Consider the following 27499-nt stretch of genomic DNA (forward strand, 5'->3'; position numbering starts at 1 on the left):
CATTTTTTACCGGTGCGCTGAAAAATGATTCAGTGTGTGCCCAAAACACACGTCTACACTGCCATAGGCCATTTTTCAGTGCGCCTTTGTAAAAGGGCCCCCAAATTTCAAATGAAGCTATCACATAAACTTTTCCTGCACCTTTCTTTCAAAAACATTAATAATTCTCAATGTTCACACTGTAAAACAGGCAGCTCTCTCTCTCACACACACACACATCTCTGATGAGCAGCTCTTCCAATTGAACGGGGCGCCGAGCATCATCGCAGAACATCCCTGCGAAGGGGCGGGGAAGTCCGTATTATCGAAACAAGATGGGCGTCTATCTTTTGTTTCAATAACAAGGTCGGGGACGCCCAAATCTCAACATTTAGGTCGACCTTAGAGATGGTCGACCTAAGTGTTGAGATGGTCGACCTTAGAGATGGTCGTCCCCGGTTTTTGGCGATAATGGAAACCGAGGACGCCCATCTCAAAAATGACCAAATCCAACTCATTTGGTCATGGGAGGAGCCAGCATTTCTAGTGCACTGGTCCCCCTGACATGCCAGGACACCAACTGGGCACCCTAGGGGGCACCGCAGTGGACTAACTGATGCACTAACTGAACGGAAAAAGCCCTTCCCTTACCGATCCCTTAACGATTCGGAAAGGAACGGGCATGCATGAAGAAAATCACATGCAAATGAGCTGCTCACTGTTAGCTCATTTGCACATAATTTCCTTCCTAAGGAGGGGAAGCCAGTGCAGAGCAGCCAAGAGTTATGCGTGGCTGCTCTGTGCATACCAAAGACAAGCCGCATGTATAAAAGCCGTCTACAACCTTAAATAAATTGCCGTCTACAACCTTTAAAAAACACAAGTCCAAGTGCTCGTCAGGGACGTCTTTTTTTTTTTTAGTATGGGTGAAGGACATCCAGGTGTTAGGCGCCTTTGCTATGCCTCTGCTGCCACACACACACCTCCCCCCCCCCCCCCCCCCCCCCAGGGACCTGCATACTGCTGCGATGGACCCGAGTATGATATTGAGGCTGGCAAAAAAAGTTTTTAAAGTTGTTTTTTTCAGGGTGGGAGGGACTTAGTCACCACTGGGGGAGTCAGGGGAGGTCATCCCCGATTCCCTCCGGTGGTCATCTGGTGAGTTCGGGCACCTTTTTGAGGCTTGGTCGTACCAAAAAATGGACCAAGTAAAGTCGGCTAAGTGCTCATCAGGGACACCCTCCTTTTTCCCATTATCGCTCGAGGATGCCCATCTGTTAGGCACACCCCAGTCCTGCCTTCGCTATGCCTCCGACACGCCCCCGAGAACTTTGGTCGTCCCCGCAATGGGAAGCAGCTGGGGACGCCCAAAATCGGCTTTCGATTATGCCGATTTGGGCGATCCTGAGAGAAGGACGCCCATCTCCCGATTTGTGTCGAAAGATGGGTGCCGCCCTCTTTCAAAAATAAGCCTGATGGTCACAATCTCTATTAAAAATGTACGGTAATGAGTGCATTAAAGTATTCTGTGCAGTGCAATGGCTTTTGTTGCATGCACAATGCAAGAAATTTTTCATCAGGTCCAGGACAGCATAAAAAGGGTTAGCAGAGAAGATTTATGCCAGTTTTTGACTTTTAAAAGACTGAAGGGAAGTGCATGTATCCAAACAAAAACAAAAGTGTGGCCACAAAACAGTGCCTGTTCTTCTGTTCATAAATTTTAGGCTGATATTTATAATGTGAGCTCACACTTTTGTTTGGACATGTGACAAGCCAGCTTATAATCGAAAGTAATCGCCGGCTATTTCCCGACACAAATCGGGATATGGCTGGCAATTTCGCAAAAGCGACGAAAAGCATATATTCGAAAGCTACATTTGTGATAGCTTCGCCGCTTTCCCTTCGCCTCGCCGGCGAAAGTTCAAAGGGGCGTGTTGGCGGCGAAGCGAAGGCGGGACATGGGCAGGCTTGGGCGTGGCTACCAGATGGCCGGCTTTCGCGGATAATGGAAAAATAAAACCCGGCGATAAGCAGTATTTCGCCGGGTTTACTTGGTCCTTTTATTTTCACGACCAAGCCTCAAAAAGGTGCCCCAACTGACCAGATGACCACCGGAGGGAATGGGGGATGACCTCCCCTTACTCCCCCAGTGGTCGCCAACCACCTCCCACACTAAAAATATTAAAATACAAACCTTTTTTGCCAGCCTGTATGCCAGCCTCAAATGTCATACCCAGCACCCAGACAGCAGTATGCAGGTCCCTGGAACAGTTGTTGTTGGTTGCAGTGGACTGCAGAAAGGCAGAGCCAGGCCCATCCCCCCCCCCCCCCCACCTGTTCCACTTGTGGTGGGTAATGTTGAGCCCTCCCAAACCCCCCCAAAACCCACTGTACCCACATGTAGGTGCCCCCCTTCAGCCCTTAGGGCTAGGGTAATGGTGCACACTTGTGGGCAGTGGGTTTTGGGGGGGATTTGGGGGACTCAGCATACAAGGGAAGGGTGCTATGCACCTGGAAGCTAATTTGGTTGTTTATAAAAGATGTTTGAAGTGCCCCCTAGGGTGCCCGGTTGGTGTCCTGGCACGTGAGGGGGACCATTGCACTACAAATGCTGGCTCCTCCCAAGGCCAAATGCCTTGGATTTCGCCGGGTTTGAGATTGCTGGCAGTTTTTTCCATTATTGCGGAAAAACAAAAGTGGCGATCTCAAACCCGGCGAAATCCAAGGCATTTCGCCGGCCCACACCGTATTATCGAAAAAAAAGATGGCCTGCCATCTTTTTTGAAAATACGGTTCCGGCCAGCTGTTGCGCCGCCGCCAAAATAGATCGCCGGCGACCTATTTTGCCGGCGACGTTCGATTATTCCCCTCAAGAAGCCAAGCTTGCCATGAAACCTTTGTGTGCATGTGCCCAGCCAGCTTCTCCTGATTAACATACAAGTTATGCATGCTTTAAATTTGCATATCAGTTTCCTGCAGGCAGGAATTATGTTCATGGTAGAATCCATGCACTCCAAAGTTCTATTATTGCAGTATGCAAGCTCACAGTGCCTGAACCTAGTGTACACCCATTTTTCTGATTCTCCAAGGGGCCCTTTTACTAAGCCGTGTAGGCACCTACGTGCATACAACGTGTCAATTTGGAACTACTGCCCGGGTACCACGTGGCATTGGCAGTAATTCCATTTTTATGCGTGTCTGCTAAGTGTGCCTGAAAATATTGTTTATTTTCTAACGCACGGCACTAACCAGGCGATAATCAGCAGTGTATCCCACTGATGATTACCACCCGGTTAATGCGTGAGACCTTACCACTAAGTCAATGGGGTGGCGGTAAGGTCTCAGACCCAAAATGGACACACACCAATTTTTATTTTGCCACACATCCATTTTCAGCCCCCCCCCCCCCCAAAAAAAGGCCTTTTTTACAGGCACACTGAAAAATGGACTTGCGCACGTCCTAAAGACGCGCCTACACTAGCACAGGCCATTTTTCAGCACACCTTAGTAAAAGAACCCCCAAGTATTTTTTTCACTTCCCCAGCCCCAAACATATAAAGACACACTCAACAAAATTTTTATTGGTCCTTCCTAACCCCATTTTTTTTTTCATTTCCAGGATAACCCAACTCAATACCTTGGCAGAGGGTCTCAAAATGAAACAGGTCTCCTCTGCCAGTCTCTCTCTCAACTAGGAGTCTCTCACATATTTTCTTCTGCTGATTCCCGTTGGGATTTCTATTCCGCCATCAGACCCTAAAATTCCTTGCTGGTCTCCATGCTCTTAACTGGGCAGACACAGGATTTGAGACATTTTTCTGCCCTCTGTTAGGCTTCCATCATTGTCCCAGTAACATCATTGGGCCTCTCCCCTTTTCCATGCATAAGCAAACTTCTGCATGTCCACCCAGCTCCAACAAGGTACATACAATCTGGTCCTTTGATTTCTGGCTCCTCTCCAGAGCCGCATACATGGCCCACACACAGCACTGGGGTTTTACACAAGTGTGCCCTATCAAGCCTCTCCACTGGACCCACTCTGACATGGACCCAGAACCTGCTTCTGGGCCCCAACCAGCAGCTGCAACCACCCCCCTGCTGTCTCTTGCACTCCACAGCCAGCCAGGTAAAAAAATAATTATATTAACCCTTGGGTTTCATTAAGAATATAAGAGATGCCAAGTTGGGTCAGTCTGATGGACAATTGTGCCCAGCATTCTGTCTCCAACAGCGGCCAGTCTATGAGGCAGATGCATCAACCAAACGTTAAAAAATCTAAATCGTTAAAGTCCCTAACGATTTTTAAAAAACGAAGAATGCACCAAAAAAAAAAGTCACACATGCTCAGATCGGTATTGAAACGTACAATGTATCAAAGAATCAGAATACACATCGGTAATCGGCTCCTAAATCATGCGCAGAGCAGCCAAGCGTTTTGCTGGCTGCTCTGCGCATGCTGCAAATGTCAAAACAAACAAAAAAAAAAAGCCACAATACATACACGTGGCTACCCGGTCAGCAAAATACAAAAACAAAGGATCAGGAGGGGGCAAGGGTGCTTGTCCGGAGCGTCCTGTATGGACGGCCTTGCCCCCCCCCCCCTGCTGCCCACTTTCCGCCGCTTCTCCCCCCCCCCCCCCCCCCACGAAAAAGCGAAATTCTAGCAGCCCTGGTCCCCCTCCCTTCCTGTTCTTCTGTTTTGCAAAAGCTAACTCCGCCTCCCATCATTCTTCCACCCCGTGCCCCGCTGCCCCCCCTGAGGTCGACTACGCCGCTCCACCCTTCCACCGAGACCCCCCTCCCTATTACCAACCCGAACAGCGCCTCTCACCTCTTTCTGAAGCGCTGCACGGGCAGGAAGATCTGTTGTGTTGGTCGCAGAGTCTCCATGACGTCTCTTCTTCCCTGGCCTAGGCCCGCCTCCTTCTGATGTAGGTTACTTATGTCAGAAGGAGGCGGGGCCTAGGCCAGGGAAGAAGAGACGTCATGGCAACTCTGTGACCAACACAACAGATCTTCCTGCCCGTGCAGCGCTTCAGAAAGAGGTGAGAGGCGCTGCTCGGGTCGGTAATAGGGAGGGGGGTCTCGGTGGAGGGGGGAGAGGCGTAGTCGACCTCAGGGGGGGCAGCGGGGGCGGGGCACGGGGGCGGAAGAATGACGGGAGGTGGAGTTAGCTTTTGCAAAACAGAAGAACAGGAAGGGAGGGGGACCGGGGCTGCTAGAATTTCGCTTTCTCGTGTGGGGGGGGGGGGGGTGGCGGACAGTGGGGAGCAGCGGGGGGAGCATGGCCGTCCATACAGGACGCTCCTGATGAGCGCCCTTGCCCCCTCCCGATCCTTTTTTTATTTGATGTGTTTTCTGACACGTTTTCTTACAGCTCAAACACAGCTCTTTTGGACATATGTAATGCAACGTCCTTTTGACCAATCACAGCACTTTTAGCTCTGCTAATGCGCTGGGATTGGCTCAAAGTTTGTTTATTTTTTCACTTTACGATTTTTCCTGGCACAGAGCTGTCCTAATGAGAGGTCCAGACCTCTCGTTAGATTTCCTGCCTTTTTCCTGCGTAAAGGCAATCGGAAAAGGTTAGTGCATCTCGTTTCAATGGGGTTTTTACACTAATTGCTCATCTGCACTCCATTTTCGTTAGCTGCTAGCTTCCTCGGTAAAAGCCCTTTGATGCATGCAAGGGCTCAAAATTTCCTGGTTGGAGGGTCGTTAAAGGCTCATTAAGCTTTGGAGCATCTGCCTCTATGTCACTAGTAGAGCCTAACTGGGAAAGTGAAGTTTCAGGGTGCAAACTGCCAGAAGTAAGATGTTTGTTTGTTTGTTTGTTTGTTTGTTTTATATTTAACTAGTAAAAAAGGCCCGTTTCTGACACAAATGAAACGGGCGCTAGCAAGGTTTTCCTCGGAGTGTGTATGTTTGGGAGAGTGTATGTGAGAGTGACTGTTTGAGAGTCAGAGTGAAGTGTGAGTGTGTGAGAGAGAGAGTGAGTCTGGGTGTGAGTGTGTTTGTGAGAGAGTGTGTGTGTGAGAATGAGAGTGTGTGCAAGTGTGTATGTGAGACACAGTGTGAGAGAGAGTGTGTGTGTGTGGGCGAGAGAGAGAGTGTGTGTGAGACACAGATTCTCTATGAGAGTGAGTGTATGAGACCAAGCGAGTGTGTGAGTGACTGTGTGGCACATAGAGAGTGAATGTGATACAGTGTGAGATAGAGTGTGTGAGAGTGAGAGTCAGAAAGACATTGTATATGAGAGAGAGAGTGTGAGCCCTGCCCTCCCAATCCATGCCCATCTGTCCCCTGTCCCCTCCATTCATCCCTATCCAGGAATTCCCCTCTCTCCCTGAGGCCTGCCCTGCAATCCATATCCATCCATGCCCATGTGTCCCCTCCATTCATCCCTATCCAGCAATTCCCCTCTCTCCCTGAGCCCTGCCCTCCCAATCCATACCATCCATGCTCCTCTGTCCCCTGCCCCTCCATTCATCCGTTTCCAGCAATTTCCTCTCTCTCCCTGAGGCCTGCCCTCCCAATCCATGCCCATCCATGTTCCTCTGTCACCTGCCCCCTCCATTCATCCCTATCCAGCAATTCCCCTCTCTCCCTGAGGCCTGCCCTGCAATCCATATCCATCCATGCCCATATGTCCCCTCCATTTATCCCTATCCAGCAATTCCCCTCTCCCTGAGTCCTGCCCTTCCAATCCATGCCCATCCATGCTCCTCTGTCACCTGGCCCCTCCATTCATCCCTATCAGCAATTCCCTCTCTCCCTGAGGCCTGCCCTGCAATCCATATGCATCCATGCCCATCTGTCCCCTCCATTCATCCCTATCCAGCAATTCCCCTCTCCTGAGTCCTGCCCTTCCAATCCATGCCCATCCATGCTCCTCTGTCACCTGGCCCCTCCATTCATTCCTATCCAGCAATTCCCCTCTCTCCCTGAGGCCTGCCCTGCAATCCATATCCATCCATGCCCATCTGTCCCTTTCGATTCATCCCTATCCAGCAATTCCCCTCTCTCCCTGAGTCCTGCCCTCCCAATCCATGGCCATCCATGCTCCTCTGACCCCTGCCGCCTCCATTCATCCTTTTCCAGCAAGTCCCTCTCTCCCTTCCATGACCCCCCCTCGCATCCATGCTCCTCTCTCTCCCATGTCCCAGCCTGGCCCGCCCTCTTCTCCCACCCCCCCCCCCCCTTCCCATCCATGCTGTCGTTTCTCCCCTGGCCTCCCGCTCCCATTGTTCTACTTTACTGGCCACCCTCTTCTCTCCCCCCAACATCCGTGTTTGTTTTTTTTATTCTTTTTAAATTTACCTCCGTGGCGGTTCCGGCAGCGAAGCGTCAGGGAAGGAGGCGGTGCTTCCCGACGTCTAGCCTTCCCTTCGCTGTGTTCCGCCTTCTTTTGACGTCATCCTTGACGTCAGAAGAAGGCGGAACACAGCGAAGGGAAGGCTAGACGTCGGGAGCGCCACCTCCTTCCCTGACGCTTCGCTGCCGAGCGATGCGATTGGTTGAGTGTCATTGCTCCGCCCTCGACGTCATCACGTTTGACGCGTGGGCGGGGCAGACACAAAGCAATCTCACCCCCTTCACTTTTAGAATGTTGAGTAAGTGAGGCTTCATTAGAACGTTGGAGGTGCGTTTTATATAGAGAGATCTGCACAGTCTTACATTGTTGATGGAGTACAAACAGAACATATATAACTTAAATCAACAAACTAGCACAAATAAGACCAACAATACAATAAAATATCACATTAATCATTCCATAAATACTCAGTTCTGCATTCTGTTTAAAAACAAACATCAATAAAACCTAATCTGTATTGTTCCCACAGCTGATCCTGCCATAAATTAAATTTTCTTCATAAGCCTGCTGGAAAAGCCAAGTTTTTAATCCTTTTTTAAACAACTCTAAATTCTGCATCAGCTGATATGATAAAAGTGTTCCATAGCTTAGTGCCAATTATATAAAAGATTGAGGATCAATATTCCTCTAACCTTATTACATGAAAAGAGGGTACTTACAACAATGCCAAATTAGCAGATCTTAGTACCCTTGAGGGCTGATAAATTTGCAGACTTGATGCAATAACAGTCAATACACTGTTATTTAGAACTTTAAAAACCAAAAGTAAAATCTTAAATCTCTCTGGCTAGCTGAAACTTTCCTCCAGAAACTTGTTGAAACCTAACTAAAACAGGGCTGCCAGGTTACCCAATTCCAGGATGGAAATTTTAGGCCAGTCCTTGATTTTGACAACTGTATCCTGTTGCAATATGGTAACTTCAGCACTAATTTCATCTTAACAGTAACCCATGTTGATTATTTTCTCCTTTAATTAAAGATAAAAGAAATGCCTCTAGAAATCGAAATTGTTGCTATATGTAATAAAAGTGAGCCAAGTACAGGGCAATCAAGCCATTGTGACATCACTGATGAGGTTGGCTCTTAGGTACTGGTGGAATGAGGCATTATGACATCACGAGATCAGCTCTGGTTAAATCACTGCTATATGTAATAAAAGTGAGCCAAGTATAGGGCAATCAAGCCATTGTGACATCACTGATGAGGTTAGGCATTGGTGGAATGAGGCATTATGACATCACAAGATCAGCTCTAGTTACCACTGACAGACTCATTACAGTAAGGGGTGAATTATCAATATGGGCTGCCAACTGGATCCATATTCGCAGGACAGGATTAATCCAGTCCTGGGTTTCCCCACTGTATTCCCTAATAAAAGCAAGACTACAAGTCCCAGCATGCACTGACATAAAACCCAGGAATGGATCAACCTTGTCCTGCAAATATGGATCCAGTTGCTAACTTTTGTTAAGACATGTTATTTTACCACTAACATGTGCTATTTTAGCACTGGTCTCATTTTATGCAATGACAACAAATTACTAATAACTGAAGTTAACAGTACAATAACATGTCTTAACGGTAGCCTTAGCCAATTAGACCATAAGCTGCATTTCAGCAAATAGCATGAACAAGTGGGTTAGTGATTCCTTAAGCAGGGAGGAACAAGTGCAAACCTAATTATTACAAAAAAAAAAAAAGAGACCACAATTTGGGAAATGCTTTCATTTTAAAATGAATGGTAAAATTCAATGAATGAATACTTTTGCAGTTCTGTTCTTCTCCAATTAAATTAATAAAGACATTCCCCGCCATCTTGTTTTGACATTTTTACTTGTGTACTCGGGGATGGAAATGCAAGTAAAATGAAAAACTCCTCCCCCCCCCCCCCCCCCATATTTAGGTGTCAGTGGCAACAGGCTTTAAGGGTTCACTGAGCCCAAATTGGTGGTCCCCCTGGTCTCCTCCACAGGGGGGGGTCTCAGATCCCTGGTAGACTAGCAGCCTCCCCAGCCTTGACATGGGGCATAAATGTTGAAACAAGAGGTCTCCACTATAGCCCTAGGTGAGTGCTTCATCTGCCTAATGGTTAAAAACAGCCCTGTATGACCTGAGGACGAGGGTTCTGCTTGCAAAAGCTTGTCCAAAAATGTATTAAGTTAGTCCAATAAAAAAATTGTATCACCTTATTTTCCTTTGTACATGTGTGTGTTGTTTTATTTCTCTTTATTTTCCCAGGTAAGCCCTGCCACTGTTATTGCATTGCAATTCCACCCTTCTCATTCAAACATGCACTCAGCGCTGCTATTACACATTTTGCCACAGTGGTAGGAAAAGGGTTGGGTGAGATTGCAGTATTGCTCACCTTCTCAGGGGCCGAGGCAGGAGAGAGATGACAAGGGTAAATCAAAGGGAGCAGAGACAGCAGTGTTTTCCCTGTTACTCTTCCTGCACACTCTCTCTCTCCCTTTTCCTAACTTTCAAATACAAATCTTTTTCAAAAACAAAACAGCGACACAGTTTACACAGTTAGATTCTGACTCAGCTAAGAGTCAAGACCATCTCCAGCCAGTCAGTCCAGTGGCAAGAGCTTAGTTAACTGAACCCCATTTAAAAGCAATTGTTTAAGTAAAACTAAGCTAAATCAATTTGCTAATAGACAACAAACTGAAAATCATTCCACTTTAGCTTTAATTTGTTTAAAACAATTAAGGTTGTTAATGGATTTTTAAAACTCTGTTGAACACAAGGCTCTGTTACTGCTTTCCTGTTGAGTCCTTTCGCTTGGTTACTCCTTCCTGGTAAGGAGGATTGCTTTATGGTTTTTGAAGTCAAGGATGCAGTTCTTGCCATTTTTGATCTCTTTTTAAAGGTGAGTAGCCTCTCCTTCCCCTGTTCTGGCTCCCATTGAGGGGCATAATCGAACGGGGCCGGCCATCTCTAATGACGGCCCCGTCAAGCGGCGTACCCGACCGTATTATTGAAACAAGATGGCCGGCTATCTTTCGTTTCGATAATACAGTCGGGGCCGGCCAAATCTCAACATTTGGGCCGCCCTTAGAGATCGCCGACGATAGAGATGGCCGACATTGGTTTTCGCCGATAATGGAAACTAATGGCGGCCATCTCAAACCCGGCCAAATCCAAGCCATTTGGTCATGGGAGGAGCCAGCATTTCTAGTGTACTGGTCCCCCTCACATGCCAGGACACCAACCGGGGGCACTGTAGTGCATGTCACAAATGCTCCCATGTGCATAGGTCCCTTACCTTTGGTGCTGAGCCCCCAAACCCCCCCCCAAAACCCACCCCCCCCCACAACTGTACACCACTACCATAGCCCTTAGGGGTGAAGGGGGCACCTACATGTGGGTATAGTGGGTTTTGGGGGGTTTGGAGGGCTCAACATTTACCACCACAAGTGTAACAGGTAGGGGGGGATGGGCCTGGGTCCCCCTTCCTGAAGTGCACTGCACCCACTAAAAACTGCTCCAGGGACCTGCATACTGCTGTGATGGAGCTGGGTATGACATTTGAGGCTGGCATAGAGTCTGGCAAAAAAATGTGTTTAAATTTTTTTGGGGTGGGAGGAGGTTGGTGACCACTGGGGGAGTAAGGGGAGGTGATCCCCGATTCCCTCCGGTGGTCATCTGGTCAGTTGGGGCACCTTTTCAAGGCTTGGTCGTGAACAAAAAGGGACCAAGTAAAGTCAGCCAAATGCTCGTCAGAGACGGCCTTCTTTTTTCCATTATCGGCCGAGGCCGGCCATCTCTTAACCACGCCTCCGTCCCACCTTCAGTACACTGCCGACAAGCCCCCTTGAAATTTGGCTGTCCCTTTGATGGAAAGCAGTTGAAGCCGGCCAAAATCGGCTTTCGATTATACCAATTTGGCCGGCATTAGGAGAAGGCCGGCCATCTCCCGATTTGTGTTGGAAGATGGCCGCCCTTCTTGTTCGAAAATAAGTAGGATAGCCTCCTCAATATTCCATCCCGCTTGCTGCGCTATCCAACCCTTTTCTTTCATTCAAACAGAGCAGCAGTAATTATGGAGGCAAAGAAGGAAGCAGCACAAAACAAAAGGGCCAAGAAAAGAGCACACATGCTCACTGGCCCTGCAGCAGCCCCTCCTCTCTCTGATGAGGTTGGGTCTGAGACATCTTGTAGAGACTTCCTGTCTGAACCCAAAGCAGTTACCTCAAAGAGAGAAAACAGAGGAAGAGCTACTGCCACCAGGGAGAACAATTAGATATGCTTTTTTTCTCCCATTTAGGAAATTCCTTTATTAAGAAAAGTTTAAATTTACAACTTAAGGTGAGCTTATCCCCATTAAATATAGTAAGATGGAATAGGAAAACAACATTTTATAAAGTTGCAGTAAGGTTCTGACCCACTCGTATAGCCGGACCTTGAATTTTTTATTTTTTTGGGGGGGAGGGGGGGGGGGGACTGAGCCCAAAGTGGTGGGGGAAGGGGGCACAAATTGTCCAGGTTGTTCAGATCTGATCCTACTGGCTTTGTCATTTTTGTTCCTGGACTTTTCTTTACACACTCTGAATCACATATTTATTATGTCTCACACTGATTACTTCACAAATATACTCCAGAATATGGAACAGATAAAAACACACAATACATGGCATTTCTTATAGATCCTTGTATTTAATATCATATTGACATTTTTTAAAGAAACATTTTTCTTCTATAAATTTTCTTTTATGTTTCTACAAAGGAGAAAAAAGACCTCAGTTGGCCGTGACTGTCACGCCTAACTAAAAACAGCAGATACATCTGTAGTCAGGTAGACATTTGTGGTACATGAACAGCTCACAGTTTTCTATCATTGGTCTTAAAAAAAACCTCCAGAACTGTTTTTTATTTAAACATAAAATCTTCCTGGATCATCCAAGTGAAAAGATATATATATATTTGTATAGAAAATCACTTGACTTAACTGCAGGAGCAGTCCCAACGGGGACCCATTTCACCCAATAGGCTTCCTCAGGGGAATAAGTTCACTGCCAGCTTTTTATTTTGATATCAGCCTACTATCCTAGTATCCTAGTATGTTCCACTCCACTCATTATTTTATAGACCTCTATCATATCTCCCCTCAGCCATCTTTTCTCCAAGCTGAAGAGCCCAAGCTGTTTCAGCCTTTCCTCATAGGGAAGTCGTCCCATCCCCTTTATCATTTTCATCAGCCTTCTCTGTACCTTTTCTAAATCCAGTATATCTTTCTTGAGATGCAGCGACCAGCATTACATACAATATTTGAGGTGCGGTTGCACCATGGAGCAATACAAAGGCATTATAACGTCCTCATTTTTGTTTTCCATTCCTTTCCTAATAACATCTAACATTCTATTTGCTTCTGATTCCATTCATTAAAATTGCTGTTTGGAAACCATACGTGGTTGCAAGTATCTTATATCCATCAGATGTTTACCATTTCAGGTGGGAGACTTGGTAGGCCTATGGCCCCCTTTTGACTTTGGGCCCCTGGCAAGTGCCTAGTTTGCCTAAATCCTGCCCTGCACACAGACACATCCCCACCAGCAATAGACACATAAACACACACTTCTTATAGAAAACCCCTTACCATACAAATATGCCATGTACACCCATCCACCAACCCATCCACCCATGCTCTGCCAATGTTTAAGCAGGCACTGCCTATCCTGAATATTTCCCTAAAACAGGGACCTCCCACAGCCAGTCAGATTTTCAGGATATCCATATGCATATGACTATGCAAATAGTGTATGCAGATGAATATTCTCTGTGGATATCCTGAAAAGCAGACGCAGTCCTCAGGACAGTCTGGGAAACCTCTCTCTAAAAGAAGCTGTTTAATTGCTCTCTCCAAAGACTGTAATCTCTCTTTCCATCAACACTGAGTCTTCTGCTGTCCAAGAGGAAAGATTAGTCTTGTCCAGAAATCCCTCTATATTTTGCTAGGGATGGGCAGCTGGAAAATTCTGGGTTTCTTTTTCATTCTGGAATGAATGTCATTACAAGTGCACACCCTAAGAAGGGTGTGCACTATGTTCAAAGAGTGTGCACATGTGTGAACCATCGTGCTTTCACCCACAAGTCCTCACTGTCAGAAAGAGTGCACGCTCTTTGCTCATAGCACACACTTCTTAAGAAGAATGCACCCTATTTGCACTTCAAGAAGAGTGCTCACTATTATCGGTAAACAACTTTCATCGTGAATGATAGCCTATCCCTATTTCTTGCATCTATGCCTCATTTTCCAGAGCTGAAATAAAAAGCTGCAAAGCCTCCACTTTTGTCACTAGGGCATTGTGAAAGGAACAGCCTCCTCAGACAATTTCCTCTTCATATACCAATCTGTAAAGATGCAATGTTGTAAATGGTGTTCTTGACGTCCATACAAGAGACTTGGGTTTGATTCCCACTCAAGGAAATCCTTTTGTAGCTTTATAGGTGTGGAAGAGTAACAGGAAGGAAGCGAGAGTTCAAATGCTTGTAACCTCAGGCAAGTCACTTAGGGCTAGATTCTATATATGGTGCCTGAAAAATCCACACGGAAAGAAATTACACCTAAGCATATTCACTAAAGTACACCTAAATTTTATAGAATAGACTTAAATTTCTGCATTGTATATAGAATACACCGAGTGGCTCACCATGCGACTAAATTTGGTCGCCTCCATTTAGGCTACGCTTTACTTGCTGTAAATCCCGATGCCTAACAGGCACAGATCGAGTATATTCTATAATAATGCGCATCTATATTTTTATTTTTAATTTTAGGTTATTTTAATGTTTAATGTTAATTTTTAAATTAGATTTATTTTTGATTTTTTGGAACGTATGCTATTTTATTTCCTATTAATTATTGGCATTCCTTTTATTATGTTTTAAAAATGTATTTAATTGTAAACCGCTTTGTCTTGCTTGAAGTAATGGCGGTATGTAAAGCCTGAATAAACATAAACATAGATTTAAGAAACGCCCACGCCCTGCCCATGGCCATGCCTCCTTTTCAACTATGCTACTTAGAATTTAGGTGCACTACGTTATAGAATATGCTTAGTGAGTTGTGCGCATAAATCTCAATTAATGCCCATTAGTACTAATAATTGCTTACCATCCAATTAACAGCGCTGATTAGCTAGTTAACCAATTAAGGGGCCGTTTTACTAAGGCGTGCTGAAAAATGGCCTGCGCTGGTGTAGCCACATATATTGGACGCATCAGGTTCATTTTTCAGCGCGCCCGCAAAAAAGGTCTTTTTTACCCAAAATGGACATGCGTCAAAATAAAAATCAGTGTGCGTCCATTTCGGAACTGAGACCTTACCGCCACTCATTGACTAAGTGGTAAGGTCTCGCGCGTTAACCAGGTGGTAATCATCAGCGCGCGTACACTGCCGATTACCACCTGGTTAGTGCCACATGGTAGAAAATAGAAATTATTTTCTGCTGCGTGTTTTGAACATGCATCAAAATTAGAATTACCGCCCAGGGCACGTGGTAGCCAAACGGTAGTTCTAATCTAACGTGTGTTATACGCATGTAGGCCCCCCCTTAGTTATGTGCATTGTTATTACATACATACTTCAGTTTCCATGCGGATTTTCAGGTGCCATATATAGAATCTAAGGGTTAACCCTGCAAATTTCTGAGTGTAAAGCCCTGCAGAACCTCAATCTAAGTCATACTGAGAAGGTATGGGCTAAATTTAAAAAAACTACAGTTTCCCTGCTTTACTGCCCTGTATGTTTATTGTTTTTATTTATTGGGATTTATTAACTACTTTTATGAAGAGGTCCTCTTGAAAACAGTACTGGGTCTCAAGACATACTCAGAGGATTTTGGAAGCCTTTGACATGTCGTTAAGTGCTTGTACCTAGGGTTAGCCACAAAACTCGGACTTACGCTAATATTCAGTAACAGCAGTTCTATGTGGAGCTGTCATTATAGAATTCATGCTTAGCACATATCGATCGCCCAACGCCTACATTTTGGGGCGCTTTCTTGAATCTACCTCTTTTCTGGATAGTTTCTGACTATGTATGTTTATTTGGAACCCACTTAGATATTTAGGCAGGATATAAAACTCTTAAAATAAATAAATAAATAAATAAATAAATAGTGCACGCATGATTACACATGCATGAACCATTGCACATGTGTGCGTATGTATGCACTGTCGGGGAAAAAGAGTTCACACTCTTGACAACTTAGCTCCCGTGATGAATAAATGCCCGTAAAGAAAAAAAAATCTCAGAAATGAGATAGGAAATGGCATGAAACACACATTTTCCAATTGCCCATCCCTAGTACTTAACATGTTGCACTTGCCCTGGTACTGCTGCTATGGGAAACTCAGTTGTGGATACAATAATTGAGAGGTAGGCCAGAGGAAAAACTACTGGAAGATTTAGGCTGTCTGCTGAAATCTGCAGGCGTATACATTATCCAGCTCATTTTCGAAAGAGAAGGGCTATCTTTTGACACAATGTGGGGAGATGGGCGTCCTTCTCTCAGGAGCACCCAAATCGGCATAATCGAAAGCCGATTTTGGGCGTCCACAACTGTTTTCCATCGCAGGAATGGCCAAAGTTCCCGGGGGCGTGTCGGAAGGGTAGCGAAGGCGGGACAGGGGTGTGCCGGGGCGTGCTTAAGAGATGGGTGCCCTCGGCCGATAATGGAAAAAAGAAGGGCATCCCTGGTGAGAATTTGGTCCACTTTATTTGATCCCTTTTTTTTCAGGTCCAAGTCCCAAAAAAGTGCCCAAACTGACCAGATGACCACCGGAGGGAATCGGGGATCACCTCCCCTTACTCCCCCCGTAGTCACTAACCCCCTCCCACCCTCAAAAAAACAACTTTCAAAACTTTTTTTGCCAGCCTCTATGCCAGCCTCAAATGTCATACTCAGGTCCATCACAGCAGTATACAGGTCCCTGGAGCAGTTTTAGTGGGCGCAGTGGACTTCAGGCAGGCGGACCCAGGCCCATCCCCCCCTGCCTGTTACATTTGTGGTGGAAAATGGGAGCCCTTCAAAACCCACCCAAAACCCACTGTACCTGCATGTAGGTACCCCCCTTCACCCCTTAGGGCTATGGTAGTTGTGTATAGTTGTGGGGAGAGGGTTTGGGGGGCTCAGCATCCAAGGAAAGGGAGCTATGCACCTGGAACCAATTTGCAAAGTCCACTGTAGTGCCCCCTAGGGTGCCCGGTTGGTGCCCTGGCATGTGAGGGGGACCAGTGCAGTATGAATCCTGGCCCCTCCCATGACCAAATGCCTTGGATTTGTTCGTTTTTGAGATGGGCGCCATTGGTTTCCATTATCGGCGAAAACCGAGGGTGCCCATCTCTAAATCCGGCGATCTCAGCATTTGGGTCGACCATCTTTAATGTTGACCTAAATGTTGAGATTTGGGCGCCCCCAACCGTATTATCGAAACGAAAGATGGACGCCCATCTCGTTCGATAATACGGTTGGCCCCGCCCATTTGTGGCACTGTCCTCGGAGATGGGTGCCATTAAAGATGGGCATCCCCGGTCGAAAATGCCCCTCCACGTGAAGTCAAGTAGAAAATGCTGCCACCCACACTGGTGTGCAACATTGTTTATGGTGAATGTCCATGTTTCGAATTAAATATTATTTACTGATGCAGCTGTAATGTTGATTGATGACAGGAAATGTTTTATAGAACAAGAACTATAAATAGACGCCTAGATCTATATTAAGAGAGACTACCACAAATGTGCCATGTGGAGCCTGCAGTCTCCAAAGCACTGGAACTTCTTACATCCCCCAAACCCGTGAGTCTTCCACAAGCAAAAACAGTAACAGGTGCAGAAGTCTATAAGCATAAGACCTTGCCATCTACAAAGTACTTCTTCTTCAAACATAATGATGTAAAATAGATCACAATGCATATATCCATCAACATTGCCCATCTGATAGACCACAGAAACCAAACATGGTGCTAGATAGGGCACAAAAAGCAATGAGACAATTCAAAAACTCATCTTCAGTCTGCTCATCATGGACCCTGGCAAAATCTTCGAGTAACAAAAAATGAAGAAAAAAAGAAGATACTTCTATCCACCAAAAAGAATAAGAGTACAACAGTACCGTCTGGATGTAGTGCAATGCCTGCTTTTCTTCTGTTTAACTCAATTTCCTCCTACTGTTTTAGGCTTACAGCTAAATAGAATTGAATTACGCCACGATCCTTCATTCACAACCTCCTGAGCTTTTTCCCCAGTTTCTACTCTCCCTTCCAGCCTAGCTATCATAATGACAGCATTATGGCTACCTCTACAATCGGAGACATATGAAATCAGAGTCTGACCAATAGGAGTCACTGTTGAGCAATGGCTAAGACTTACTCATCTGTTCTGGGGCTGTGAATGTTGTCTCTGCAGCATCCCAGGCCAGCCTAAAGAGCTGGGCTCAAGAATCAAACCTTAATCTAACACAATAAAATACTAGAAGATGACACCTATGGACCAACTGGCTTATCCAGTCTGCCAAGTTGTCTTCCTGTCTAGATCTCCATCACTTTGGGTAGGTAAGCATATAAACACCCAATACTTAATCCAACACTCATGTCTTTACTTAGCTTCTCAGCCCTGTCCCCATTACTGCCTTCTATATCTGTCCCAAGAATGTCGAAGCATGTTGGTACAGTGCTGATTCCAACCACCTATGTCAGTAGTTCTTCTTCAGGCATCCTCTACCCTCGGCAAACATCCTTACATTCCATCTGGCTTAGCACAAGCACATAGTTGAAGAAGTAAAAGCGCTCTCTGTTAAATTGTTTAGGGCATCAAGGAGAGTATGATTTAATTTTACACCTGAAGTATTTCAGATTGTAGTTCAGGCTCTGATTTAACACACTTAGACTACTGTAACATGATTTATGCAGGTTGTCATAAGTATTGTAATAACCAAAGGGGTAGCTCCCAGAGTATCAAACCTGTTCTGATAGAAGTGCACTAGTTCACCCCAAACACATGCCAATACCCAAAATAGATCAGAATACCTCGCCTGTCTCAAGGAAAGGATTCAGGGGCAGTATTCCAGAACCTTGGGAAAACATAGCCATCAGTCTTCTGGCAGGGGGAGGAGTTCAGATGAGGCTCAGTTTCCTTGGGTGACTAGGCAGTATGTGCTAGAACCAAAACGAGGTTGGTAGTGGGAGGGGCACCCAGATTCACCTTAGAAAAAAGCCTTCAAACAGATATCAAGAAATAAGCCGGGAGCCATTTTCCCTGAGCAGCCTGATGACAGTATGGAAGTTGTAGAAGAATGGGAGCTATGCCCTGTGGAGCCTATGGAGATTACCTCCTAAGGGATTTAAACTTAGAATGGGGGGGTGGGGGGGGAAGCGGACACTTGCCCAGGTGTGCATGCTTCGGTGTGTGGAGTATCTTTGAAGGATACTCCACACACTGAACATTTAGGGAATCCCAGTAAAGAGGTTTCAACAATGCTGAAAGAAAGCCAGGTGTACTTAATGAGAGAGCAGGATAAAAGATGCACATTATCCCTTTCAACTTCTAAGCAACTTATAGATCCAAGGAAAAAACACAATTTGAAATGCCTGTATACAAATGCTAGAAGCCTAAAAAATAAGATGGGAGAGTTAGAGTATATAGCACTAAATGATGAGGTAGATATAATAGGCATCTCAGAGACTCAGTGGAAAGAGGACAATCAATGGGACACTGTGTTAACTGGGTACAAATTGTATCACAATGATAGAGAGAATCAAATAGGAAGAGGGATTGCGCTATATGTTAAAAAAGGAATTGAGTCAAATAAAATAAACTTTCCACATGAAACAGATTGAAGTGTGGCATCATTATGGATAGAAATTCCATGTGTGAAGGTAAGGAGTATTCTTGTAGGAATGTACTACCGTCCACCAGGACAAAATGAACAGACAGATGAAGAAATGTTTACAGAGATTAGAAAAGCTGGCAAATTGGGCAACAGCATAATAATAGGTGATTTCAATTACCCCAATATTGACTGGATAAATGTTACATCAAGGAGTGCCAAGGAGATAAAATTTATAGATGTAATAAATGACTGCTTCTTGGAATAACTGGTCCAGAAACTGACAAGAGGGGGAGCCATTTTGGATCTGATCCTTGGTGGCATGCAGGACACAGTGCAACAGGTGGCAGTGTTGGGACCCCTTGGAAACAGTGATCATAACATGATCAAGTTTGAGCTACTATCTGGTATGAACTCGCAAAAAAAATCTACTGTAGCTTCATTTAATTTTCGAAAGGGCGACTATCATAAAATGAGGAAAATGGTTAAAAAGAAACTAAAAGGATCAGCTGCTAAGGTTAGGACACTAAATCAGGCGTGGATGTTATTCAAAAATACATTCTTGAAGCCCAGGCCAGATACATTCCACATATTTGCAAAGGTGGAAAGAAGAGAAAACGGCAGCCAGCATGGTTAAAAGGTGAAGCAAAAGAGGCTATTACAGCCAAAAGATTGTCTGTCAAAGAATGGAAAAAGGACCCAAATGAAGTAAATAAGAAACAACATAAGCACTGGCAAGTCAAATGCAAAAATTAATAAAGAAGGCTAAAAGAGAATATGAAGAGAAACTTGCCACAGAGGCTAAAACTCACACTAATAACTTTTTCAGGTACATAAGAAGCAGAAAGCATTGCAAGGGAATCCATGGGACCATTAGATCACGAAGGTGCAAAAGGAGCACTCAGGAAGGACAAGGTCATAATGGAGAAACTGAATGAATTCTTTGCTTAAGTCTTTACGGAAGAAGATGTAAGAGATCTGATTGTACCAGAAATGGTTTTCAAGGGTGATGATGCGGAGGAACTGAAAGAAATGTTGGTAACCCTGGAAGATGTACTGAGCCAAATTGACAAATCACCTGGACTGGATGGCATACATCCAAGGGTACTCAAAGAACTCAAGCATGAAATTGCTGATCTGCTGTTAGTAATATGTAACCTGTCGTTAAAATCATCCATAGCACCTGTGATGCCGATTTTTTTAAAGGGTTCCAGGGGTGATCCAGGAAATTATAGACCAGTAAGCCTGACATCAGTGCTGGGCAAAATAGTGGAAACTATTATAAAGAATAAAATTATGGAACACAGACAAACATGGTTTAATGGGCCAGAGTCGGCATGGGTTTCGCCAAGGGAAGTCTTGTCTCACCAATCTGCTTCATTTCTATGAAGGTGTGAATAAACAAGTGGATAAAGATGAGCCAGTTGATGTAGTATATCTAGATTTTCAGAAAGCTTTTAATAAAGTTCATCATGAGAGATTCCTGAGAAAATTAAAGAGTCATGGGATAGGAGGCAATGCTCTGGTGTGGATTAGGAATTGGTTATTGGACAGAATACAAGGTAGGGTTAAATGGTCATTTCTCTCAATGGAGGAGGATGAACAGTAGAGTGCCCCAGGGATCAGTGCTGGGGCCCGTGCTATTTAATATATTTATAAATGATACAGAAATCAGAACGACGAGCGAGGTAATTAAATTTGCAGATGAAACAAAACTGTTCAAGGTTTTTAAAATACGTATAGACTGTGAAATATTGCAGGAAGACCTTAGGAAATTGGAAAACTGGGCATCCAAATGGCAGATTAAATTTAATGTGGACAAATGCAAGGTGATGCACATTGGAAAGAAAAATCCAACTCACAGTAACCTGATGCTAGGATCCACCTTGGGTGTCAGCACTGAAGAAAAGATCTAGGTGTCATTGAGGGGCATAATCGAAAAGGGTGCCCAAGTTTTCCTGAGGACGTCCTCGCAGGACGTCCCTGTGAAAAGGCAGGGAAACCCGTATTATCGAAACAAAATGGGTGTCCATCATTTTTTTTGATAATACGGTTGGGGACGCCCAAATCTTGACATTTAGGTCGTCCCTAGACTTGGTCGTTTCTGATTTTCGCTGATAATGGAAACTAAGGACACCCATCTCAGAAACGACCAAATGCAAGCCCTTTGGTCATGGGAGGAGCCAGCATTCCTAGTGCACTGGTCCCCCTGACACGCCAGGACACCATCCAGGCACCCTAGGGGGCACTGCAATGGACTTCATAAATTGCTCCCAGGTGCATAGCTCCCTTACCTTGTGTGCTGAGCCCCCCAACCCCCTTCCAAAACCCACTACCCACAAATGTACACCACTACCATAGCCCTTATGGGTGAAGGGGGGCACCTAGATGTGGGTACAGTGGGTTTCTGGTGGGTTTTGGAGGGCTCACATTTACCACCACAAGTGTAACAGGTAGGGGGGATGGGCCTGGGTCTGCCTGCCTGAAGTGCACTGCACCCGCTAAAAGTACTCCAGGGACCTGCATACTGCTATCATGGAGCTGGGTATGATATTTGAAGCTGGCATAGAGGCTGGCAAAAAATATTTTTTTAAATGTTTTTTGAGGGTGGGAGGGGGTGAGTGACCACTGTGGGAGTAAGGGAAGGTCATCCCTGATTCCCTCCGGTGGTCATCTGGTCAGTTTGGGCACCTTTTTGTGGCTTGGTCGTAAGTAAAAAAAGGCCCAGGTAAAGTCATCCAAGTGTTCGTCAGGGATGTCCTTTTTTTTTTCCATTATGGGTCAAGGACACCCATGTGTTAGGCATGCGCAAGTCACACCTTCACTACGCCTCTGAAGGCCCCTGGGAACTTTGGTCATCCCCACGAAAGAAAGCAGTTGGGGACGCCCAAAATCGGCTTTCCATTATACCAATTTGGGCGACCCTGTAAGAAGGACACCCATCTTGTGATTTGTGTTGAAAGATGGGCGTCCTTCTCTTTCGAAAATACACTGAAATCTTCTGTGCAATGTGCGTTGGCAGCCAAAAAAGCAAAACAGGATGCTAGGAATCTCAAGAAAGATATAGTGGAATTAGAAAAGGTTCAAAGAAGAGCGACCAAAATGATAAAGAGGGTGGAACTCCTCTTGTATGAGGAAGGCCTAAAGAGATTAAGGCTCTTCAGCTTGGAAAAGAGACAGATGAGGGGAGATATGATTGAGGTCTACAAAATTCTGATGGTGTAGAACATGTAGAAGCAAATTGATTTTATACTCGTTCCAAAAGTACAAAGACTAGGGGGCATTCAATGAAGTTGCATGGAAATACTTTTAACAGAAATAGGAAGACATATTTTTTCACTTAATGAATAGTTAAGCTCTGGAACTCCTTGCCAGAGGATGTGGTAACAGTGGTTAGCATATCTGGGTGTTAAAAGATTTGGACAAGTTCCTGGAGAAAAAGTCCATAGTCTGCTATTGAGACAGATACGGGGAAGCATCTGCTTGACCTGGGATTTGTCGCATGGAATGTTCGCACGATTTGGGTTTCTGCCAGGTACTTGTGACCTGGCTTAACAGGATAATGGGTTAGATGGACCATTGGTCTGACCCAGTATGGCTACTCTTATGTTCCAAATGCTGGTATTCTATAACCCACATATGTAACTGCTAGGCATGCCCATGCCCCTTCCAGATCCTCGTGCCCCTTACAGTTGTGTGCTCTGGATTTTGCATTCATAATTTACACAATACAGACTAATTTAAGTTATGCATGCAACTGCTAATAAGTGCCAATTAGCACCAATGAAGACTAAGTATATAATCTCACGTTCATTGTCGATTTAATCTTGAACTGATAATGAATGTGACCGTTGGGCAAAGTGGTTGGACCAATTCAGGTCTTTATCTGCCGTCACTTACTACCACGTTACTATGTTATACACAATATTGGTCATTAATGCCAATTTGCACCTGACTAAGCTATTGTTTAGGTGCACAACTGACATAATTGTATAACCTGCACACTCACCTGTGCGTGCAAAGCATGGAATTGTGAGTGCACGCTTAGAGAACTAGGTTAATGTGCTGCCTGTGTCCTCATCTTTCACTCTCCAGGGTTCTTTGGTGCTTTTCATTTCTGGCGCTTCTTCCTCCTATCTGAGCTCAGTAATGTAAAATCATTGACAGAAGAACTGTCCATATTAGTCCATACATGTAGCACCAGAGAATGCTCAAATGATACAGTCCTTAGATCCCTCACACTTTGTCTGCTAGGTAACAGTTTAGAGGGGGGAGAGGGGTAATTCAAAAATCTAACAGGATTCTCACTGCATTTTCCCATCAGGTTTCAGTAGATTTTATTCAATACGAAAGAGCAGTCTCCTGCCCTTGTCCCATCCAGAGCCTGTGCAAGGGTACTGGGTGCCCCACTCACCCCCCCCCCCCCCCCAGCTTTTAAGTACCCCCCTCCAATCTGCCCCATCCTCCTCAATAATGACGAGAGTTTACTAAAATCAATTACTCAGGTAAATGGACTATTTGAAAACTGCCCACCCTTTCTACAGTAAAAGTACAACATCAATGGTTCTTTGAGTTTGTATACCTGCTAGTTTTATTATTTTCCCTTGTCTGCACCTGTTCTCTGCTGCCCCCTCCTCCTCTACCCCCCCCCCCCCCGAATCTGCTGCCTTAGGCAACCCAAACCCCCATCCCACCCTCCCAGATCCCTTAAATGTATTCCTAAACACAAGAGCAAAAACGGCTGAACTATCTGGAAATCCAGAACCCTTACTGGAATCTATTGTTCTCTACAGGGTAGCGTTACACATTTCTAGACCTCCCTCCCTCGAGTTTCCCTCATGTCAGTCAAAATTCATTTTAGCTCCGGTTGCTCAGAAGTAAAAGTTCGGGACTAAGAGCTCGATGTTCTCTCCCCTCTCGGCAAGTCTGTTGATCTCTTCGCACTAGTGAATCCTGCATTTAATTGTTGGCTAAACTGGTCTTTTTTTTTTTTTTTTTTTTGCTCTCCCCATCCCGAACATGTAGCTTATATTCGATTTGCACTAAAAATAAATAGAATACGATTAGATTTATACGTTTCCGTTCTAAAAAAAAAAAAAAAAAGTGCAGTTCCCTTCTAATGTCTGTTCACACGTTAGTTGACAAGAGAGGTTTTGTCCCAACCTATTTCGCTTTTATACGATAAAAAGTTACTCATTAACCGGATAAAACCAATCAACTCTCTGCAAAAATTGCCTTTTTGGGGAGAGGAAAGTTTGGTCTTTTGAATGCATGTTTTCTTTTTTTTTAAAAGGACTACTGCATTACATTTCTGGTTTGATGTTAAAACCAAATCTATTCTCATCATAATGTCACATGTTCCCCGACCTTTCTAAATGATAAAGGATGCTAACTTCAATACAGTGAATACGTTTGCTCAATTGGGGTGGGTGGGGGGGAGGTGTTTCCCATTGTATGTCTGTAGGAAAAACTCTTAATTCATCTAGTGCAAAGTTTATTAGCCCACTGTGGTGGGGAAATTTAAAAAGTAATCATGATAACCATTTCTCCACACTGGAGCTGATAAACTGCCTATTAAAACAGAAAATAAGCCCCACTTTCCCGATTTAAAGCCCAACATCTGTGAAGCAAAAAAGAAGCAATTTATCAGCGGGAATAAATGGCAACTAGGATTACCAGGGCCAAAGGTTTATAGCACTGGTTTAAACAAATCGATATTATTACAATGATTTAAAACGATTTACAGAGAACTGTTGTTCCAGGGGTGCTGTTGAAAGGTAGCCACATTGAGAACATTTATACTTAACTGGCTAGTCCTGATTCCTCGGGGGCTAAGATTGTCCCGAAAATACGGAAGCCCTTCGGCGACCATCGTTCATAATTTTTAAAAATACAGACCATCGGTGCTAGTTTGAGCGCCCCGCCTGTCTTCCACTGGCAGCTGAGCCTGGAGCTGCAGCCGAAGTGCACTTCGCAGAGCTGAATTTATTACATGCTTAGTGGTACCCAGCAGGGAAAGGGAAAGGAAAAAGGAAGCGAGGTTAGAGAATCAAACTGAAGAACTTACCTAAAAGGTCTCAAGGAGGTGATGAAACATCTTCTGAGCATTATTTTTCCATCTGAGTTGACAGAAACCATCGTTCAAACTTGAGCCAAAGTAGCCAGAGACAGTCGGTTTATAATCCAAGTCCAGTCCACTGCTGCTGTCTGCGCCACATAATAATCCTCCTTATGAAAGAGACTGATCACAAGAAGTAAATCATTTCCCAGGTGAACCTGCCCTTTCGCAGAGGTAGTTTATATTCCCAGGGCTAATTGTTTTCAGTTTGTTTGGCTTTTTTTTTTTCTAGATACTTTTCACTTTGAATTCTTTCCCATCTGAGTGGGCTTTTCGGAGAGCATCTGCAGGACCATCAGACGGGGTCTCAGGCTGAGTCTTTCCCACACTTTGCAGGCATTTGCTACACACTGGACACAAGACAGTGTCTCCTGCTTCCCACTGGCCATATTCCCTCAGGGAAGCTGCATCCTGCAGGGTCCAGGTGAGACTCACCTGAGCAGGGATCGTCTCCCGGGCAGGTACTCAGCTGCCTCCCTCATCACACACGCGCCTTGCCCTTAGTGACGTCTCTGTCCTCTCCCCAGACTCCAATCAGCAAGTCAGGTCTTGAGACTCCAGAACTGCTGCGGCTGATGCTTTTTCCTGGTGGTGGTGGTGCTTGCAAAGTCTGCCTTGCCCTGCCCTTTGCTCCTGGGTCTCTCTCTTTAGAAGAGAGAGGTCTGATTCTCTCTGCCAATGTGAAAGCTCACACTGAGCATCTGCTTCCTCCCAGCCCCTAATCCGAAGAGAACTGCATTGTTTCTGTCTTGAGGCTGGGATCGGAGGAGCTGCTGCTCTTAAGTCATGTTTGGGGCGCCCTCTGGTGTTGGCTGGGAAAGGTGCAGGTGTTGTCTGGTCAGCGTTCTGACTTACAGTCCTGCTGATAGGGTGTGGGGACTTCAGAATATGATATGAACTGTAATGTAATTGTGTGACTTTTTTTTCTTCCACATTTTCTTTAATGCTGTTATTTTATTTTATTTTACATTTTAAACAAGAAAAAAGACGTTGGCCTAAGAGTGTTTGGACTACTTCAGGCTACATGCAGGGCATTCATATGATCTGTCCCATACCGTTGGATGAACAAATCTGGTCAAACGTATTCAGTTCACTATGAAACACACTTACATTTTCTGAACATTTCTAAACTGAAACCAGAGTCTGTCTATTTATATGTGGTTTTGTTTTCACCCAGTACTGAAGACAGAAGGAAAGAAAACAATTTTCCCTAGGTCACACAGAGAAACACTAGGAGGGGTAAGTATTATACATATTTTTTTAAATGCATGGCCCAAACTTCCACTATTGGACCCCCCCCCCCCCCTTCCATCTCCCATTGTAGTCAAAAGCTTTAGAAAACCGACTGTTCTGTTAGCTTCTAAAAGTGTTTAGAAGTGAGGAACATCTCTGCCATGTCTTTTCATATTCTTCCTTAACAGCTAAGGTAGTTATAGGAAACTGCATGGGACTAGGACAGAGGTTCCCAAACCTGTCCTGGGGATCCCCAGTCAGTCAGATTTTCAGAAATTCTGCAATGAATATTTATGAGAAAGATTTGAATGCACTGTCTCCACTGCATGCAAGTTTTTCTTATGCATATTCGTTGTGCATATCTTGAAAGTTCCATTGGTTGGGACAGATGCAGGAACCCCTGTACTATCAAACATTTCAAAATTGCCATCATGTTATGGTGCTTTTGAGGTGGTCTTCTGCAGCCCTCCTTTCCTATATTCATGGGTGCTGACAATTGTGACGACAATTGTGACAATTTGAGTCACAATGTTTGTGAGGTCACTTCCAGCGTCCTAACCAATATACAGAGGGATCTGTAGGTGCAACCTCATTATTGAGCAAATGCCTTAACTCTGTCCACAGATGAGTAATATGTGTTGAGTTTAGCACACCCATTCATTTTGAAAAGTTGACTGCTACGATATAAATCAGTCAAATCCTATGAGGTGAAGGTAATTCATGATTTTTTGGCTAACAGGATTGCCCTCAACCAGAGGTATTGGTGTGGATACATGTTAAATCAGATGTAAACAAGTGACTGTTCATTCATTCATATTTAGGTATTCCTCCTTGCAGGGCTGGCTCAATCTATGGATCAGGTGAGGTACTGGGTGATAAAGAGGGGCATAATGGAAAGGGACACCTAAGTTTTTCTGAGGACGTCCTCGCAGGATGTCCCCATGAAGGGGCGGGGAAACCAGT

General features: G+C 44.9%; 1 protein-coding gene across 3 annotated transcripts in view; it reads right to left on the reverse strand.

The window, feature by feature from the left end:
• MGAT5B (alpha-1,6-mannosylglycoprotein 6-beta-N-acetylglucosaminyltransferase B) overlaps positions 1-26041 on the reverse strand; it is a 316097-nt gene extending 290056 nt beyond the window's left edge. For 2 of the 3 annotated variants that reach the window (XM_030208153.1, XM_030208155.1), the window contains exon 1: positions 25253-26041. In XM_030208153.1, coding sequence (XP_030064013.1) covers positions 25253-25323 — 71 coding nt within the window. In that variant the 5' untranslated portion in view covers positions 25324-26041. Of the gene's footprint in view, positions 1-23194; positions 23274-25252 lie in introns of those variants that run through there. The other variant, XM_030208154.1, reaches the window with a different exon arrangement.
• Between the last annotated feature and the right edge of the window lie 1458 nt (positions 26042-27499).

The sequence above is a fragment of the Microcaecilia unicolor genome, chromosome 6, assembly GCF_901765095.1.
Source record: "Microcaecilia unicolor chromosome 6, aMicUni1.1, whole genome shotgun sequence".
NCBI lineage: Eukaryota > Metazoa > Chordata > Amphibia > Gymnophiona > Siphonopidae > Microcaecilia > Microcaecilia unicolor.